The sequence below is a fragment of the Siniperca chuatsi genome, linkage group LG4 (assembly GCF_020085105.1).
Source record: "Siniperca chuatsi isolate FFG_IHB_CAS linkage group LG4, ASM2008510v1, whole genome shotgun sequence".
Lineage (NCBI taxonomy): Eukaryota > Metazoa > Chordata > Actinopteri > Centrarchiformes > Sinipercidae > Siniperca > Siniperca chuatsi.
Window position 1 is genome coordinate 16148984 of NC_058045.1, and position 21447 is coordinate 16170430.

The 21447-nt window shown below is 40.8% G+C and overlaps 1 protein-coding gene across 3 annotated transcripts in view; it reads left to right on the plus strand.

The window, feature by feature from the left end:
• Nucleotides 1-21447, plus strand: part of itpr2 (inositol 1,4,5-trisphosphate receptor, type 2) — a 56804-nt gene that overhangs the window by 29637 nt on the left and 5720 nt on the right. For all 3 annotated transcript variants that reach the window (XM_044194887.1, XM_044194885.1, XM_044194886.1), the window contains 18 exons: nt 4679-4799; nt 5102-5289; nt 5424-5604; nt 6293-6546; nt 6657-6857; nt 7753-7863; nt 8271-8366; nt 8470-8589; nt 9984-10118; nt 10262-10454; nt 10658-10783; nt 12649-12824; nt 12930-13094; nt 13232-13415; nt 14929-15015; nt 16084-16205; nt 16407-16572; nt 16679-16839. In XM_044194887.1, coding sequence (XP_044050822.1) covers nt 4679-4799; nt 5102-5289; nt 5424-5604; nt 6293-6546; nt 6657-6857; nt 7753-7863; nt 8271-8366; nt 8470-8589; nt 9984-10118; nt 10262-10454; nt 10658-10783; nt 12649-12824; nt 12930-13094; nt 13232-13415; nt 14929-15015; nt 16084-16205; nt 16407-16572; nt 16679-16839 — 2787 coding nt within the window. The remainder of the gene's footprint in view (nt 1-4678; nt 4800-5101; nt 5290-5423; nt 5605-6292; nt 6547-6656; nt 6858-7752; nt 7864-8270; nt 8367-8469; nt 8590-9983; nt 10119-10261; nt 10455-10657; nt 10784-12648; nt 12825-12929; nt 13095-13231; nt 13416-14928; nt 15016-16083; nt 16206-16406; nt 16573-16678; nt 16840-21447) is intronic.

Here is a 21447-nt window from a genome sequence, read left to right on the forward strand (position 1 = left end):
TAATTGAACAGCATCACCTAACGTAGTTTCTGAAATCCGGAGCTCATGAGTCGAAGCCATAATCACCACACATTCAATTAGATTTTCTGCAGTTCTTCCAAGGAAATTCTTAAAAGCAGCAACTGCTTATAAACTCTTAACTACAATAACTGTCTCAAAATGTTTTCTCTACTTTCTCTATAATTATTTGGAAATTATGGACCTGTAAAGTAAAGCATTTGCATTTATTTCCAAATATGAATGTCTAAATGCGGTTTCAAAGTCCTCTTTATGCTGTCAGGAGTGAAATTATGGGGGAAAAATATGGAATCCTGGTAATTAAAAACGGTGGGTCTGCCTGAAAGATGTGCAGGTTTTTTACTGAAAAATCTAAACTACACTAAAAAAACAAATTAATTCCCAGAAAAAATACAGATGACATGACCTCACTGTCAGTTACAGCCCTGCCTGCGTCTTCCCACATCTCTGTCTTCACTCTCCCACTTCATGTTCCCATAAAACAGCAGGATAATGTGACTGTATGTGTCTTGATTTCCTGATTTCGTACTATTCATGAAATAACTCCCTTGGTGAGAAAGCCTTGCAAAACACATTGGTATGGATATGTATATTACGGAAGGCTCCCACTTTAAGCTTTTAATTTTCCCTCCCGTTCCAAACTGTGGAGGAGCTCACTGACTCCTTAGAGACAACTGAAGTCTTACAGGCAACACATCATTTTATGCTGTGCATGAGATGCATCAGATTGAGTTTCAGTTTGAGTTTTAGTATCATGTGTTAATGACAACAACAGTGTAAGAGGTAGAGTTTCAGTTTGAAACTCAAAACTGAACAAAGTGTGTTGACTGTAGTTTCTGTTGGGACCTAAATGTTGCTATCTGATGGTAAAGTTGTTGGATGTTGTTCAGCCATCACATGGCCTGTAGGGAAACTCTGCTTGTACTGTGTCACAGTGTACTTGATCAGCTTTCCCCACTGTTTACAAAAGAGACACACACAGAGTCCTTTCAGGTTTCTGTTGTGGGAGAAAGTAACACAAAAAAGAAACTATTACCCTAGTTTGGGTAACATTCTCCTCCTCTGTGGCCTGTCTCCACTATGATCGACCTTGTCTGACCTAAGCGGCTCAAGCCTCCCCCACCAGTTCGTGGCACTGTCTGTCTTGTTTCACAGCTGGTGCTGCCCTCCACTGCCTGTGTGAGTTTTCAGACCACCTAAAGAAGCATAGGGCAGGCTGGTGTCTTTGTCTTTTTCTCCATGCATCTCTCCGGAGTCGGAGAGATCTGCAGACAGCAGAGCTGCGAGGGGGCTGGAGGAGGGAGGGGAGAAAAGGTTGAGCGAGGATGCTGGAGGTGGGGATCGGCAGCTCATCCCCAGCTTGGACAACAGAGCCGCAGTGTGGCGTGCCGGTGCACATTTTAAAACACCACGACTGTCTGCTCCTCGCTGGGTTTTGTTTGCTCCTATTTCTATCTCTCTTTCTTTCTCGGGGCTCTTACATCACCTGACTGGAGTTTTTTCTCGTCAATGCAGCAAGCAGATGAGTCAGGCTGGGCTGACTCTCCTCTACCGCCATCCAGCCTCCCCTCTCCTCTCCTCTCTCTCTGCAGACCTAGCCAGTAGACTGCATTGCCCAGAAGGGAGGCGAACAAGAGCAAAAACCTGCCACCCCCACATCCCTTTTTCAACTTCCCCTGCCAGAGTGTTTCTTTCACTGACAGTTTGACAGTAGTGCAAAACCAACACGTCCTCTGTCAGAAAAGGGGAAATTTTAAGTCAAACATGATTCAATCTGCAATCAGTCAAAGAGCGTGCATTGGGATGCGCTGCCTTACAGAGTGTAGTGCTGAGTTTGTAGCTGCATCGAGAATGTGTCTGTGCATTGCTCTGTGGAAATGAGAAAGGCTAGCTCAGTGGATCCTCACCTTCAGTTCAAGAAATGTGTGTCTGTCTGTCTGTCTGTGTGTGTGTGTGTGTGTGTGTGTGTGTGTGTGTGCGTGTGTGCGCGTGTGGGTGTGTGTGTGAGACAGCTCCGCCAGACAGTGCAGGCAGACAAGTGTCTCTGCTGACTGCAGATGAGATGGAGTGTTTACTGACACAGGGCGCATCAGCTACACGTGCTCCTCCACATCTTCACTCTTCAGTGCACTTAGTTTGAGGCTCTTCGGCTGGACTGTGCCTCGAAAGCCTTTGTGGCGAGGCATAGAGGTGCCTCATTTGTCTGATCTCTTGCTGTCAAAAATTAATGTTCTTTTTTTGATGGGTGCCGTTTGGAGTGTTGTTGAAAATATATACAAGAGTAGCGACCAATATTCCTTTTTATTACACAGCATTGGTCAATTACAGCATTCTACAGTCTGTTGTTTCTGAAGTGCAGACCGCTGGTATGAATAACAGACCATTGCTATGGATGCAGTTCTGATCATAGACTCTTGAGTCCAATCATATCAATCTGCAGAAAGAAGTCCTGTGGCAAAAAAAGTTTTAAAATCATTTTTATATCAATCAAATCAATATTTGTTGTCAAAATAATTGATTTGAATTATCCGTGCAATAAGCGGGATAATGTACAGCGAGCCGGTCATTATTGCAAAATTAACCCCTTCAGGGTGTTTGAGTCAAGGTCCTGCATCACACTGTCTGGGATAATTTCGTAATAATGACCGGCTCACTGTACATTATCCCTTACTTGATAATTCAGTGTTTAGTAGAGACTTTTGTGCCACCTTACAGTTTTGCGATGTTTGCAATGCACCAGCAATTTACTGTAAGCAGCAACTACTGTAAATAACACTTACAAAGGCAGCCACACAAGTGAGTCATATTAAGCTGAATACCAATTAGCAGTATGTGTCAGCTTTAATAGAGGTGTGACAATCACAATAAGGGAACTTGCAGATGGACAAAGAGGCCAGATAATCGCTGCCTGAAATGTTGGTGCGTCACTCGCAAACACTGCAAAATTCTGCACTGTAATGAAGGGAAAAGGTTTAAAACTTATGACAATGTATGCCAAACACAGGAACTGCATTTACTTAGAGGAACAATGGATTGTCTTTATTAATTAATCTAAACCACACATTTTTTTGATTAATCAATAAATTATTTAGTGTATAAAATGTCACAGTAAAAATAAAAAGTCCAAAGCAGTCACATTTGTGAAGCTGGAGCCAGAAGATGTTTTTTTACTTGATAAACGACTAATTGATTAAACGTTAATTGCTTAACTTTACTTAACAACACCTGAAAGCCTAAAATATATGGTCAACGAGTTGGATCAACAACTCAATACCACCACAGTATGAATTTACTGCAAAGCTCTAGTATTTTCAGGTGTTTCTGTTATTTTGTCCACTGCCTGAATCTCAGGGGAAGGCTGATTATCCTACTAACATGTTTCCATGGAAACCTAAGGTGGCTTCCTACAGTCCATTCATCCCTTTGCTCCACCCTTCAATCAATCTGTTTATCCACTATTCATCCACTCTGATCAGTAATGACGGTGGTGAGCTGTCATCAAAACAAGTCCATTTTGAGTTGTTAGGTTGCCATAGAAACTGATGCTGACCACCCCAGTCCATACATTCTTTATATGCCATCCATCCTTCCATCCATCGCTCCCTCCTGTTGCTCAATAAAAATATCTGGCGACAAGCACAATGCAAGTCATCCACCTGTCCACTTAGATTACACAACCACTGTAGGGAGATTATCTCCATGAATCCTTTCATCTCATTTCTGCTTATCTGCATCAAATGTCACAAGAGATGCACAGAGATGTTTTTTGAAAGATAGAAAGAAAATAAATACAGTCCTTAGATAAATGTGTAGCTAGAAGCAAACTGGTGTTGTATAATGCGTTGCATATACATAAAATGAAAAAACACAAATGACCACATGCAGCCTCCTTTTATCACCTTTGCACTATAGTGCTTCTGTGTGTATGACATACTACTGTATACTACTGTATACTACTGTATTTTTTTCAATTGGGTTTATGTTATCTCCATCTCTACTCTTTGTCCACTCACTAAATCTCCACAATCACAGTAATCCATGTTGTTGAAGTTGATCTTTATGAAATTGTATGTAAGTGTAAGTGGATGTCAGACTTGACTTTCATGCTATGGTCTCGTGTTCAAGATAAAATAAAGAAAACATCAACATCAAAGATTTCAGAAAAGGCTATCACTAATTATGACAAACCTAAATAAAAAAACCCTCTCTTTTCTTCTTTTTTTCTGTCTTGGCTGCCATCTCAGAATCTTTCATAAATGCTCAGTTAGGATGTAGTTATAGGGCTATTTTTGTCATGCTCCTCAATGAGAGGCTCCAATTTCTTTATTTATAAGAGCATTATCATCCTAGAAGCCATTGCTTCCATCAAGAAAGAAATGCATCATGGGATGATCATTCCTATTAGGTGTAAGATGAAATCTGCTCAGCCCTCTTGTTTGGGTGATTGGGTGGATTTCATGCCAGTGAATACACTACACCACAGATGTTCTCTTGGATGGGACATTTGTTAACGTGTCCTTCATTTTGATGTTATTTTTATGGTTATGGCTAACAAAATGCTACTTTTTCAAAATGTGTTAAAATGTGAATTTCCTAGTTTGAAGCTGGTACTCTCTAAGACTGTGATATGGATTTAACATCATGATTTCTGTCTCCACAGGGAGACGAGTTGAGAAAGATTCTCCTCACACGCTACTTTGGAAATCAAAAGCTTCTCTCTAAGTCAGAGCTTGGGAGTGGAAACAGCTCATCTGGCGGCTTTGTCAAGCCGTCATCTGGAGGTACTGAGAACCCCAAATAAACCCAGTAGACACTGCAATAACTACTCACTGCAGACGAAACAACAGCAGCTAACATGACAGCATTCTGCTTCTTAGGAGAAGTGCTGTTTGACAATTGCCGGCAGACTTTGAATCTGTTTAAAATGATTCCTAAAGTCCCACATAAATATACACTGTATATGTCCAAACAGTTGTGGAATATAGCTAGATTATAATTAGATTAAAATAAAACATTATCAGTAATGTGTGCAGTTATATCTGTCCAGAGCACAATGTTAAATGTTATTATTCAATCTCTGCAGGAGGTTCTCCCATGCTGGACTCTGACAAGCCAGGCAGCAGTGTGGTGGAGATCCAGTGTCTGTTGGACAACGTTGGGGCATCAGAGTTGGTGATTGACCTCATTGTCAACACCAAGAACGACCGGGTGTTTGAGGAGAGCATCCTGTTGGGCATTGCCCTTCTCCAGGGCGGAAACACACAGATACAGGTTGGTGACACAGACACTCCGACCCTTTATTTCCGTGCACATCGATCAGCTAAAACTCATACAAACGCTCACACACACACACTCAGATATTCAGATTTAGATCTGTGTTGATAACTACTCTGCCTCCCAACCAGAACTCCTTCTATAACCAACTGTACAAGCAGAAGAAGTCCGAGAAGTTCTTCAAGGTTTTCTATGACCGCATGCGTTTGGCCCAGCAAGAGATCCGAGCCACCGTGTCCGTCAACATGTTTGAGCTCAGCTGCAGAAAAAGGGATGATGACAGCGATGTCAGTAGCATCAGGTTAAAGAAAGGTACAGTTGAGTAATGATGCATTTTAACACACCCTGGCTACTCAGCTTCACACCCGCGTGTGGCCAAAAAACATTTGTCACCTTTGCTGTCTGGAACATGCAACAAACCAACTGGATAATAATGTCAGAGGTACCTAGAGATGAGCATTTAAAAGTGGGGTCATGTCCTGAGCACAGCTGAGCATTTCCATAGAAACCGGCCTGGAGTCAGTGAAAAGCCACAGTTACGGCTCAAATATAAACTTGAAAACCTTAATGCTTTTGCAGTACGTGTGGTCTTCATGTACAGCTCTGCCTTGAGTTTAAACAAAAGTCGAGGATAAATCCATAATTTATTTTGTTGCTCTGCTGACCTCTGTGCAGACTGTTGTTCCTAGTTCCTGCAGTCACATGTCAGAGGCCATGTGACGGCCCACATCACAAGCCTATCAAAAGGCCATTGTATCAAGATTGTGTACTTTCATGCTACAGAACCCCACTCAATAGTAATAAAATAATATGTCTAGAACGTCATAGTGCAGGCTGCCATTGATCGTTACCTGAAATAGTAACCTTTTGCATGTTTCAAGTGAACTTGTTTTCCTCCGTCCATTTACAAAGACCCATCCTCTGCCAAATGTTACTGTACTTTCCAATAATTTAACAGTGAATCAAGTTTGTCTCTTTATACCTGCGTGCTGTGCTCTAGGGAAAGACTCAGGGCTTCATATGAGGGAGGACATGCGAGGGCAGCTGAAGGAGGCCTCGTCAGTGACCTCAAAGGCCTTCTGTGCCTTCAGAAAGGAGCTGGATCCCGACCTCGAAGGCCTCGGCCAGAACAATGAGATAGTTGGGGCTGAAGAGGCTTCAGAAGAAACTCAGATGAGCCCAGCCATCACCATCATGAAACCAATCCTACGTTACCTACAGCTGCTCTGTGAGAACCACAATTCAGACCTGCAGGTAATGGCTCCTGTTGTGATAAGAGTTAAGAATTGAGAGTAAGAACCATGAAGTTCAACTACTGTTAAATTGACTGCTGATTAACTGTTGTTTTTCTGCTTTGAATACAGAACTTTCTGCGCAACCAGAACAACAAGACAAACTACAATTTGGTGTGTGAGACTCTTCAGTTCTTGGACTGTATTTGTGGAAGCACTACTGGAGGCCTCGGGCTGCTGGGCCTTTATATAAATGAGAGTAATGTGGACCTGGTTCGCCAAACCCTGGAAACCATCACAGAGTACTGCCAGGGCCCCTGCCATGAAAACCAGGTAGGGAAAGGATTGGTTAGTTTAGAGTTCATAGTAGGTTTAGTTTAGTGAATAGTTAAGTAGGTTATATATTAATTAAGTATTAAACAGGATGATGAGACTGTATAACCTGAGATTTTGGTCATGTATTGATGATATAGCTTGTATTCTGTCTTTTCCTCGACTCAAAGGATATACAATACATAGGAAAATAACTTTATGGTAGTTTTGAATGTTATAGTTTGTTAACTACAAAGTGTATGTGTGTAAAGTGTTGCTGCCAACCATTTTGCAAAGTATACCATAAGTATGTATGTCAATTTCCTTCTTTTCGGGAAGTCATAGGTCTGCTTTCATGTCTGTATGCAATCAAAATCAACTTGCAGAGACTTCAAATTTTTCTATCACAGTGAACATTTTGTGGTCTATACTTTTGTGAAATTTATTTTGCCACATGATTTTTAAAACCATTCCTTGGTGGTCATTCAAGGAATTTTCAACATCAGAGATTTGAATCTGAACTGTCAAAAAGTGTCACATTCATGACCTGTGTTGTCAGAAAATCAAACCCAGAAGAAAATAACTCTTATTAAGCATTACATTGGAAAATATTTCATTTAAATCTGGTAATTTCTTGAATTTAAAGGCTTGCTGTTTGGTAGCTGACTTTAAAAAACTCAGGCGAATCATCTTTGAACACTAATATGTTGGCTAGTCTTCCCAAATACAAACAGTTTTTCTTGCTGTCTTCACAAGTCACAGCGCTGGTGTTTCATCAGTTGTGGTTTAATTTTGATCGTACAATATTCTTTTCTCTGTGTGTGTTTGCTTGACTTGTCAAGCACAGACACATCTTCTTCTGATGAATTTTGTTGCTGTCCAGTGTGCTCTCACTAAACTGCTCATATTTTTCCAGACCTGTATAGCCAAGCATGAGTCGAATGGCACTGACATTATTATAGCACTGATTGTTAACTCCATCAACCCCCTGGGGAAGCATCGGCTGGACCTGGTGCTGGAGCTTAAGGTGAGTAGCAGGTGTCTGAGAGGCTGCTCGCTATGACGCACAGCCATTAACATAACATAACAGTACTTACAAATTGCTTTATAGTAGTAATTAGTGCCAGAGACTGGGAACAAGATAAATTGAGGTATTTTTACCAATTCCCCAATGTTTAAAAGAGCAATATGACATAAACATAATGTTTTGAAAAAATGGAGCCATATATTTCAATAGAGTGTTGCACCTCCTTTTTTCCTTATGATGGCCTATGTTCGTTGGCCAGACATCATGTCTAGCTGTTTGACTGCTGAGGTTTTCAATCTTCTGCAAAAAAATTGCATCCATCAACTCATTAATTCCTGAATTACTCAGCTCTGTAGTCTAAGGTTGGTCAAAATGTAAACACTCATTGGTGAAGCCTTGTGTTGTAGAACAATGCCTCTAAGCTCCTATTGGCTATCATGGAGAGCCGCCATGACAGCGAGAATGCAGAGAAGATTCTCTACAAGATGAGACCCACCGAACTGGTAAGTGTGTGTCAGCATGTATACACACACACAGAGCTAGGTCCCATGTAAAATCTGTTTTCAAGTGTAACAGCAGTAACTTTTCTAAACTTTCGTGCATCAGGTGGATGTAATGAAGGAAGCCTATACCCAGGGTCTGGAGAGTGAGGAGGATGAGGACAGTGTTGGAGACCAGATCAAGCCCAGAGACGTTGGACACAACATTTACATCCTGGCCCACCAGGTAATAACAATGCCTGAGCTTGTTTTTGTCTGTGACAGAGGCATTACTGCATTTGCTCTCTCTTTGTCTGTCTGACCTTCTGCCGACCTCAGGGCCTTGCACTGCAGTAATTGATGTGTGTGTGTGTGTGTGTGTGTGTGTGTGTCCACATGCATGTCCTCTGTGCTAAATGATGGAAGACTGTTCTTCTATGAAGGAGTCACTCTGCCAATTTTCTAAAATTAGCCTTCAGGATGTTACACTGGTTCTGCAGACATACTGCCTACACTGCAGCAGGGAGTAGTCACTGTATTACTAAACAAATGTGGTTTTCCTGGTCCAGTGTATCAACAGTAAAGAAATGAGACGGGTGTTTTGTGCCACAGAGAAAATAGTTGTATTGTGCATGTGTGTGTGCATCTTGTGTGTCTCTGCCTTTCTCTACAGTTTATGTCAGTTGCAGAGAGCAGACAGAGAGTCTAGCAGGTTTTCACTTCTGCCTCTTTAGAGCCAAGTGTCAGACAGGGTATTTTTGTCCAACCAACAGACTAGTTGCATCATGAAAAGGACATTTTTTTTTTACTCTTTGACTGTTGATTTTTTTTTTTTACATCAGAAAATTCCTCCTACAGCACTGTGGCACATATTTAAGGTGAACTTTAATCAATTACACAGAGAAGCAGAAAAAAGGAAAAAAGACTTCTGACTTTTTAACTTAAGAAGGAGATTATCTTACTTTACCTGCCAAATGTAAATAGAAAAAAAAATAAAAAATCAAAGTTCTTCCCAATTGGCCATATTTCTTAAAGTGGCTATAATTGATAATTTCATAACAATGTATTGACAATGTGAAAACAATTTGATAATGTAAAAGGTGTTGCTCGTAGAAATGAAACTACAGAGGATTATCAGCTGAATCTGCAGTTTCCCTCGGCTTTACGGAGCTTTATAGTGCATTTCATCTCATTGTTTAGCTGTCCGGCCGCAACTTTACTGATTCACTCTCACCGCAGCAGACAGCTGTTGTCAGTGAAAAAGCTCTAAAAACCAACTGTGCTGCTCAGCACCAAACAGTAGACAGACACAGTTAGAGACTAGCTGGTGAACATAATGGAGCATTTAGCAGCTAAAGAGCCATCTACCTTGACCAGATATCTGTAAATGTATCCTGTTTGTTTATCCTGTTAGGAAGTATGTTCATTCTGCCATTGTTTTTTGCTCTTCTGTCTTCTTATTGTCATGTTAAGTAACATCGTCTTGTTTTTACTCTCATGAAGTTGTCTGATGTATCCATATTTAAAGCTTTGTGTCGCAAGATGGTTGTGTTGTGATTAGGCTGGGGAATCATGGGCGGGATGAGAGGAGAATTTCCCCTTAGGGCCAATCACATTACCATTTTTGTTTTTGGATCCTAGCTGGCCCGACACAACAAGATTCTGCAGCAGAGCCTGAGGCCAGGGTCGGGGTTGGGGCTGGGGTCAGGGGTGGACCCCGACAATGAGAAGGATGACGCCCTTCATTACTATGCCAATCACACAGCTCAGATAGAGGTAAACCTCAGCATTATGTCATCCATTTATCCTCTGGATCTCTAAAACTTTATTTAACAAGCAAATCACATTTTTCCTATCTCTCAAAATAAAATTATAACTATAAACCTGCAAAGTGGATTTACTGGATATCTATTTGCCAGATTGTGCGTCATGACCGCACCATGGAGCAGATAGTTTTTCCAGTCCCTAACATCTGCGAGTATCTCACCGAGGAATCCAAGGTGCGTGTGTTCACCACTACCGAGAGAGACGACCAGGGCAGCAAGGTTAACGACTTCTTCCAGCAGTTTGACAACCTTTACAATGAGATGAGGTGGCAGAAGAAGATCCGCAGTAAGTCTTTACATTCTGAATCCAGCACTTGGTAATAATGATGGTGGCAGCAGAAGCAGGCTGCAGGATGGTAAATCATGATTATCATCCACAGTGTCTGGTTATTGTTATTCCAGAATAAATTGACAGGCCTTCAGCGACTTTGTGTGTTTGTGTGCTGAGTTTGTGCCCCTCTACTTATGCTTCCTGTTCTGTTTGTGCAGAAAATAAGGCTCTATTCTGGTTCTCACGCCACATATCTCTTTGGGGGAGCATCTCCTTCTACCTGGCCTGTCTGGTCAACATCGCTGTGGCTGTATTCTACCCCTTTGGTGATGATGGAGATGAGGGTGAGAGTTTATGATTTTTAAATTACTGCTACAAATTATGTGTATTATATGTTGTGTAATGTGTTGGCTTGAGACCTGTCCTGGTCATGTGATGAGGCTAAAGCTAGTCTGGGTTATGCTAGATAGATGTTAGTTCTTTGAATTAGTCTCATGCTTTCTCAAACCCATGTATTTCCCTTGTCAGTGTGATAGATGGACCTACCTCCCACTGAAATCTGAACATGTTTCCTTAGACGTGTTTCAAAAATCTACTAAAGATATAACACTATAAATTTTGAGTCAATTTAAGTTCCAATTAAACTTAGTACAACCACGTGGAAACCAATAACAAGCCTCGGCTGTTTGATGAGTTGTGGTATGGACAGCTCCTGAAATAAGATCTAATAGACTTACCAGAGAACTCACAGATGAAAAATAAAACCAATTCATTTTAATTAATCAGTGCCTTATCTCTTTAATGCAACCACAGTCATCAGTATCACAAACAGAGTTTCACAAACAGATATGATGAGGCGATTCTATTATTTTCTTATGTTTCAAAGAGGCTCACTGGCTTTTTTATTTCCAAGCAAATTAAAGAATTCAAACAAATGACTGCAATTATATAAAAATGGTCAGTGGCAAACTAATTGCCAGCCTCTGCATTAAATAATTTAGAATGTATTGACTAAACTATAAAATTACCCTGCCCCAAACATTCATTTTGTTTCCAGTTGTTGAAGAATTCAAAAAGCTTTAGAGCCAAGTGTCTCTTACATCACAATACACAGGCCAATACATAGACCTTTTTCACAGAAGACATTTTGACATGTCACAGTAGCAAAAGCACATGTGTAAATAATGAATGACGGAATTCCATTCAGCTGTTTCAGTTTCAGGGTCCTGGTATTGCACATGCTGGTTCATGCTGTCACGTGAATAGAACAGAGCCATCGTTAATATTATTAGTAACTGTGCTTCTCCAACTATGACCAGTCAAAATATCTGCTGTGAAAAGATCTATTGTTTTTCTGGACTTTATTTCGCTGTGTGTTCGCATTTGAAATCAGCTGCCATATGTCACCTGAGGTTGTATTTATTTAAAGGCCCTACACACCCATAGTCCACCCACTAGGGGATTAGACTTCTGTTAAGGACAGCGTTTGCACACACAAAATGGGCTTCATTGAAATCTCCCTCACTCTTTAGTTGCACCTGATGAGGCGGGACAACTTTGACTTTAATCATCTTTATTGGTATGTTGAGATTGGTGACCTCATGTAATTCCCTGCAAAGCTCCGCCCAACTTCACCCTGAGGTCTAATCAATCAGAATAACTGAAAAAACCTCTGTGGGAGTGCATAGCCTTTAAGCAACATATATTACTTTTTCCTATTTTATCTGCAATGTTGCATTTAGGTTTTGTTAAATGAATCACATTGTCAGCCATATCAGTCACATATCAGGGGTTTTTAAAGACCATATACAGATGTGAGCAAAATGTGTCATAGTGTGATCAAATGGTTTAAGCCCCACTGAAACGTGAACATATATGTGGATCGTTTGCCTTAGTGATGATGAAGTGCTGAAGTATTTTCCTGAAAGCCTCTTTTTATCAATACAATCATCAGAACACTGCAGTTTCCTAAAGAATCGTGAGCTTCACTTCAGTGGTTTACAGGGCGAGCTGAAGAAGAGAAGGCTGTTATGAGTGATGAAGTTCACAGTCCCTACGGACCACTGTTTGACATTTTAAAGTGTTGCCTCTGACTGTGTTGTGCTAAGTTAGGCTCTTAGCTCGGGTGAATAATTCATTAGAGAAATGCCACAATGTTACAGAGCACTGATGTGTGGTACCTTGATTGATGCTTTATTCTTCTGTCCAGGCACCTTGTCCCCGTTCTGGAATATCTTACTGTGGGTGGCGTTGGGGGTGTTCACCACATTACTTCCTGTTTTTCCCAAGCCGTGGGGCATCCTGTTCTTCCTGGTCTCCCTCATTCTACGTGCCATCTACACTATGGGCCTCGGCCCTGCTCTGTTGTTGCTGGGCACTGTCAATGTAAGTAATGGAAGATTTGACCCAGTGTTGTTTGGGGACATCTTTTCTCATCATTCTTGCCTCTTCAGACATCAAAGCTGTTGACTTGCTTTGTTTCTCTTTCAGCTGTTCAACAAGTTAGTCTTTCTTGTAAGTTTTGTGGGAAACCAGGGGACGTTCACTCGAGGCTACAAAGCAGTTGTTATGGACATGCTCTTTATCTACCATTTGGGCTATGCCATCATCTGCGTCCTGGGCCTCTTTGTGCACGAGTTCTTCTACAGCTTTTTGGTAAGAAATCTCTTATACATTTCACTTCCATTACATTGTGACTGATTGATCAGCATCGCACTTCAGAGACAAACATTCGTGTTGTTCTGAATAAATCAATTTGCTGATGACTCACTGATGCTGATCTCCCTCCACAGTTGTTCGACCTGGTGATCCGAGAGGAGACGCTGCTCAACGTGATAAAGAGTGTGACGAGGAATGGCCGCTCTATTATCCTGACAGCTGTTCTGGCCATCTTCCTTGTCTACTTCTTCTCTATCATCGGCTTCCTCTTCCTCAAAGATGACTTCCGCATGGAGGTGGACCGCCTTCCTGCACCAGGTCAGAACTTCTCGAACTGTTAAAACACTCTTAGTAATTATTAGTGATCAGACCCTTTGTCTTGAACAGTTTCTACAATGTAGATTTTACCTGAGGTGTAGCTTTACGCCTACCTTGGCAAACTAAAAGTCTATTATTCAGACAGACGCTGCCCATGTAATTGCAATGTCCTTCGTCAGAGTCCGGGTAGGAACCTTTGTTGCATGTCATCCCCCAACTTTCCCCTCTTGCTTCCTTTCAGGACATTAAATGTCCTTAAAATACTTCTGCTCCAGACAGAATTATCGCAAACTATATTCTGTTATGCTGCGGCTGCTCTACTCCTGAATTTAACCTTAGTTAACCTAAAACATATCCTTAACTCGCACTCTTTTACAGTGCTCTCATAAATGTCTAGGTGCTGTTTGTGTGTCCTTTTTCTGCTCTAAACCTATCAATAACTCAGAGATTGTACATCCTACGAGTTCATGAGTTTCAAACCTCAAGCACGCAGTTGGTGGATCTGCATACAGTATATCAGAGACTTTAACACTATTGACATTAATTTCTAAATTATCAGGACAATAATCAAAAGGATTCTTTGGCTTAGAATGAATCCATTGCACAACTTGGTTTCAACATGACTGTAGTGGATTTTATGTATTTTGTCTGAATTTTTTACCCTTTTGGATTACAATTTATCAATATAAACTGTAGAATCAATGTTTGCATATATACAATCTACATGGAAAAATATATAGAATATGTACAGTACACTGTATACACATACCCAGACACATGTTTTGAAAACACTGTGTAGAGTGTGGGAGTGTTAATGAGTTTCAGCACAGTGCTTGGATGGTCAGGAAGACAACCTGCCAACACATGTGCACCTGTTGCATAACCTGGTGGCCGCGTCATCCTGTGTTTTGCTGAATAGAGCACAGCAGACACAGAGCAGTGGTGGGTTATATAACCAGCTGGGCTCACGCCTGTCTATCTGTTAGCTGTGGGGTGAGCCGAGGCACAACCAGAGCTCCATCAAAGCTGAGGAGCACCATGTTCACACTGCTGCTGCCTCGGGGGTGTGACCCCTGCGCCCCGCCTCAGCCCCCTGTCCCCTCCACTCTTCTTCTTCTTCCTCTGCCTCTTGCCTCCCAGGCTGTCGGGGAAGAAGGCCCTTTTGGTGACCCTCTGGCCCAGGTGTACAGTACTCCTTCTGCCTGTCTGCCTGAGCTGATCACACTCAAGTACAGCTCCTCTGCTGCTCAGGGCTTTGCCGATGTGCAACTGATTTGTTCAGGTTTTTTCAGCAACACTTCACCGCCCACCCAGCAGCTGCTGCCTCAGTTTACATAATGTCTGACTATATCTTTCTTGCTGATATTACCGGTGCTGATGAGAATTAGCGGGAAGGAGTTTTAATGCCAGAGCACAATTTAATCATTGTCGTTCATTTGTAAATTCTCAATGCTGTTATCATTAATCAACTTTACATAATTTTCCTTTTTCCTCTCTTTTTTTCTTTGAAAAGGAAAAAGGGATTTATTGAGTAACAAAGAAGTTACTGACTCATGTACAAAAGATAGCTGCCCTGTTTCAACACTTAAACCTGTTCCTGGTAAGTTTTATGATGAAGTTAAATCAAATATTTTGTTTTATTTTGTTTAGCCTTATACCCTACCCATTATAAAAGTCACTGCTGAGTGGACAAGTTTAAGATTTTGTGGTTTGACTGGCATGTGGTTGTGTATGTTACTTTTCCGGCAGTAGTCAGTTCCTGAAAGGTTATTGACACACAAACACAAACACTGAGACATGCACACACACAAGTGTACACTCACACACACGCATGCACGCACACACAAGCGCACACAAAGAAACTTGTTGAGAAAGAGGGGGTGACTCACACTCCTGTTTGTTCTCCTGTGGCTCTATGGATCACCTGCACCATAGGGGCACACATGTGATCTCATCCACATCCTTCACCTCCTCATTCTCCTCAGCAGTCACACTGTGCATACCCTTTCCTATTTACAGTATATGCACATTTCATATGTGATATAAATAATATATTACATTTCTTTATAGATTTATAGAGCTTTAATTCTTTTCATTTTTATCTGTTTTATTCTCACATTTGAGGAAGCAAGGGAGTTGAAAGTACACATTTGATCTTTAATCCCACCATTATCAGCTGTTCCCATGCAAAGGTGTTTTATTATCAGTTATGAAAGTCAGCTGAGTGATAATTTTTTGAATTAGGTCACACTCTGGTTTAATGATAAATAGTTTCTTTCCTGAACTTGAACTTGAGTGTTCTTAAAATCTTTCACACACTCTTGGTTCAATATCATGTAATTCAGTTCAGTAAAATTCAGATTAATAATTTGAAAATGAAGTTAGATGTTGTGGTTGTGAGAGTTAAAATAAAATAAAAATGTATGTCAAGCCAATCTTGTGTAATTTTTGGCTCATTCATGTTGATTTCTTACTGGCAGTCCATGTGCTTAACGCAAATGCAGATATTTAGAAGCCAATACTGCACATTTACCCTTGTTGTCTACTGTTCGTATATATTTTCTCTTATTAATAATATATTTCTTTATCTTAATAACTTCTTTGTCACTTTCAGTCCTACTCTGTCTATTCTTGCCCCTCACACGTTGTCCCTTGTGTCTGGTTATAGATGAAGACGATGGGATAGAGCGGGTGTGCGACACTCTGCTCATGTGTATAATCACAGTGTTGAACCAGGGCCTACGTAATGGAGGCGGCGTGGGAGACATTCTCAGGAGACCCTCTAAAGAGGTAAGACAACCTCAAAATTAACAAATGAATTAGTGTGTTCATTTATTACAAAATTCTTCTATACTTAATGTCTGTTTGTAATCACTTGAACTATACATAAATGCATTTGTGCTGCATTAGCTTCTGTTTAAGATGAAATTAAATAATTGTAAGATAAATTATGCATTTTCTCCATATTTTACCCATAACTGGACCATCCAGGAGCCTCTGTTTGCGGCCAGAGTGGTTTACGACCTTCTGTTCTTCTTCGTCGTCATCATTATTGTTCTTAACCTCATCTTTGGTGTCATCATTGACACCTTCGCTGACTTGAGAAGTGAGAAACAAAGGAAGGAGGAGATCCTGAAAACCACCTGTTTCATCTGTGGTGCGTACTGCTATGTGGTTCACCCAATACTGTATGCAAATGATAGTGAAGTGGCAGAACAGTATATTTGGAAGAACTCATATTAAATAGAGCTAATGTCTTGCAGGGTTGGAAAGGGACAAATTTGACAACAAGACGGTGTCCTTTGAGGAGCATATCAAATCCGAGCACAACATGTGGCACTACCTTTACTTCCTGGTTCTGGTGAGGGTGAAGGATCCAACCGAGTACACCGGCCCTGAGAGCTATGTGGCTCAGATGATTGCGGTCAGTAGACCAAACATACAGACAGTACACACACAGGAAATGGTCACACAGTACCTTTTTGTAATGCAGTTTTCTGCACCTTAGAAGTTGCATCACACAAACTGCTCTATCATCAAAATACTGTAGCTTAAGTTACAGTGAAGCACTTTTATTTTGTGGTTGCAAGGTATACAACAATGTAATATTTTAGGAATTTGAAACTGCAAGTACATAAGCCTCAGAGATTTTGTTTATTATTCCAGGAACATATGGACAAACAAACACATTCATTTCACCCCCTAATTCATATTTTGCTGGCGAGCCAAACCAATCAGCATACAGATGTCCCAGTCTTGGAGTCTTAAAGTTGTGCAGACTTCCTCACTTTGCAGACTTGCACAGTGTGCTAGAGAAGCGTGAGCCTCTACAGCAGACGAGCAATCGAAATATGAGACTGAGCCTCTAGGCTTGTGCCAAGCATCTCAATTTATTCTCCTTCCCCCTCGCTGCTGGAGAGAGATGGGTCTCTGTGCTCAGGTAGTCTTCACTATGCTGAGCTCCTAACCTGCTGGGACACAGTGTGGTTAAATAGTAATTAAACCCAGTCCAGCTCTATTATCATCAATGCACCAACTTGCTGCGCTGACACACAGACAAGAAGTTGAAGGATGTAGGGGCAGCAAAAGGTGTTGCCGTTAGGTTAATGGATTCAAATGAAGCCTCGGAGCACAATGGCACATTTTGTGATTAACATTTGGCCATGATGGGCATAAGAATGGTGGCATTAGAATGAACAATTTGCATAACAAACAGGTGACAGACATTGAATTAATATGCATCAGCAGGTCTTCCAACAGGTCGGTTCTGTGATGCCAGGCCAAAGTATGACTGTCTGATGAGGTAATGATGAGTCAGAAAGTTATATTAACACCTCCTAATATGCTGCAGAGCAGAAACACACACAGAAGGGTAACAGACTTGGGCTAAAACCACTATTTGTTTCTATTTTTCTTCAGGTATCACTAATATGTTGTATAAAAAGTAGAGTAGAGTAGTAGTAAAGAACAATTCAAGTTTTGAAAAAAATCCCACACAACTTCACCTACTTGCAAGATTCATGAAGAAGGGAAAGCAGTCTTAAACCTCCAATAAAACTTGTAATAATATTAACTTTATTGTTAGAATAACATGCATTGGCTTGTGGCCTTCATGAGGGTCAACATGCAACACTTTACAGAGAAAATTTAAATATGATGAGTGTGGAAGAAAAAAAAAAGTTAACATTAAAGACTAATCATACCACATACATATACACAGCAGCCACTAGGGGTATTCACACATCCATGGCTACAAATGAGAACCTTACCTTGCCTTCAGACTTATTGATTATCTTCTGTAAGGTTCTTGTCTTGGTGTGGATCATAGTCTATGGCTAGACTACAAATTTATAAGAGAAAGCTTGTTTGACAAAGTGAGGGTGTGGAGTTTGAAGGAAAAATATGTTTTTGGTTGCATTATGGGGAAATGTGAGAGCCAACATTTTTCAAAGTTGGCCCCTACTAGTGGCTACAAGTTAGGATATCTCTGCCTTTGCCGCTTCAGTTTTGACCTTGTTTTTCAGATTCATATTTTTATTGATTTTAAATCATGGTAACATGGTATGGAGTAAAAACAACATGTACAATACAATAATGACAAAACAGTGGCACCTGGCAGAAATTAAGTGCATAAATAACAATAATAAGTAACATAAATAACGTTAACAGAAGTAAAACATTCATAATCTGTCTCTGGTTAGTCAGCCAACTTTATCCCAACTGCCAAATGACTGCACACTGACAAAAAAAAGTCTAGAAAGGCTCAGATGCAAAAAGAATGTATTTATTCCATATGCAAAAGGTGACAAAACATGAAGAAATGTGAACACTTCGGGAACTTTATGGAAGCGTAACACTAAATTGCTAGAGTCCCCCTTTAAGCAAGACCTTAACCTCAAGGTTCAAGTTTATTGCCATATACACTTAAAAAGTACCATGTACATTCAAATGCAATGAAATCATGTGCCCTGGCTCTCTCAGCCCTTAACACTATAAATAAATAAATAACATAAGCTATAAATAAGAAATCCCACAAAATAATAAGTCACTGCGAGTTATGTAAGGTGCCTCCTGTACATTATTCCGACCACCCGGGGGTAAAAAATGTCTTTGAGGCGGCTGTTCCGAGCTTTGATGCTCTGTAAGCATTTTCCTGAGGGAAGGAGTGAGATCAGACCATGTGCTGGGTGGCTAGTGTCCTCCATGATACCTAGTGCCTTCCTTCTGCAGCAGGTGGTGTAAATTTCCTGAAGCTGTGACAGTGATGTTCCTATGATTTTTTTAAGCCGTTTTTACTGTCCTTCTCAGTTTTTTTGTGGTCTTGTTCAGTCAGGTTGCCAAACCACACCAGTATGCCTCCTGTAAGGATGGTCTCTATGGTAGCCTGGTAGAAACTGACCAGGGTTTTGTGGACATTCCATATTTTTTTAAGACATCTCAGAAACTATAGTCTCTGTTCTTCTTAACGACACAACTGGTGTTTAGAGACCAGGAGAGGGAGTCTGAGATCTGAATGCCTAAAAATCTGAAATTCTTCACAATTTCAACAGGGACACTGTTGATGTAAACTGGTGTCCGTTTTGGACTTCCTAAAATCAGCGATTATGTCGTTGCTCACATGGTACGTTACTCTGCATGAGAGAGCATAGGTGCAATGACAGAAGCTGTATTGGAAAAACAGCTTAATTAGAAAGTAGAGGAGTCTGTGATGTTGATCTCTGCAGAAGCCTGCTCCATCTGCCCTGTCCACACCGCAGCCTAGAGTAGGATTTGACTTAATGTGAAGGTAGAGATAAGTGTGTGTGTTTGAGGGCAGGTGGGAAGGGCAGGGAGGGGGGAAGTTTTGCAGTTGAGGGCTTCATTTGTTAAGCTCCATCATTATTCTAATCTCCTGCACTACTGCACCACAGTTTGGAGCGACAACTCAACATGAAGCTGCTGGACTAATAAAAACTCTGCCCTCCCCTCTCTTTGCTGGAAAAGAGCTGAAACCTGATGACCTCAAACACACACACACACACACACACACTCACTCACTCTCATAATGAGTGCATCTGGTTGGGTAGCATAGAGTGATGTGGTGCCAAGCAAAAGAGTGTGATCGTGTTACACTGAGTGTCTGATGGTGTGTCGTGCATGTGGATGTGAGTCAGTGTGCGGGTGTTTGTGTGTAAATTATGACAGCGACTACAGGCCTAGCAGGTACTGCAGCAGCCACAGCGCTGTTACATAACCCATCTCAAGTGGCCTGCTAATAGCTCAGCCCTGCCTGGCACGTGCTCTCCTGTCCCGCTCTCTCTCTCTCTCTCTCTGTCTCTCTCTCTCTCCACCTCATTGTGAACCCATAATTTACTTACTTAACAACACACATGTGACACGTTGTCTGTAACAATAGGAGCAACAGTTCAGTGTCTGAATAGAAAAGGAGCCTGTACTTATGATGTAAAGTGAGGGGAGAGGTCAGATTTTGCTTTATGAAATGTAGTAGGACTTTAGAAACTGCTCAGTTTAAGAACTTGTGTGAGTGTGTGTGTGTGTGTGTGTGGTAACTGTGGTAGATGATTCTATCTGCAGACTTTCTGGTACACTCTGGTGGGCTTTGTCAGTTTCTCTTGACACTCATTTTGTATCTTTGTGGTTGTTGTTTACAAGCATTGTATAGCTACAGCTAAGTCACTGAAGAGCCAGAGCTCTGCTATTTTTACCTTAAGTTCCTGACTAAAGTGCACAGTACTGCATATAAGGTAAATAATGTATATTACTATGGACACAACCCAAAATGCAGAGAGCTAACTAACAGTGATGTTTACGTGATTTTAATAAAACAATGTACGATTTTTCTTGAGGCATGGTGAGAATATCAAAAGCATAACATTGATGCAACTATAGCTACAGCTAATTTCATAGTAAATTAATTTAATTGATATTTTATTTACAAATATATGTCTCCAAACGGTCTAAAAAATCACAACTGCCTGTTAGAAGTTGTCACAGTGCGATATAATGTAATTTCTTATTTTTTCTGACCAACAGTGAAACAACCCAAAGGTATTGTATTACTGGGGTTTTAGTTAATAAATGACTCAAAACTATCCTCTGGTGATCAACTAATGGATTACCATTCATTGATTCATCACTAATTTTACTAAATTGACTGTTTGAGAGGTTTTAAAGAAAATGCTTAGGCAACCTTTCTGCCATATCTAGATGAATCAAGTAGTTATTTCTATACCTGGGAAATAGACTATAGTTTTGTCATGGGGTTGCATTTGCTCTCATCTCAAAAACAAATTGATGGCTAAATATAATACATTTTGGGACATTTTCAAAATGGTAGTAGTAGTAGTTAAGACAAATAACTACAATTGCTACAACTACTACTAATTTTTGCTGGAATTTGACTATAGTGTCTGACAAGGTTGTTCCCATAGTATGTTTACAGCACCGACCTGACCTTTTTGGTTTGCGTTGTAGCGCTCTGCACAGCTGAAGTACAGTATGTACATGTACGTGGTGAAACACACCAGTGGTA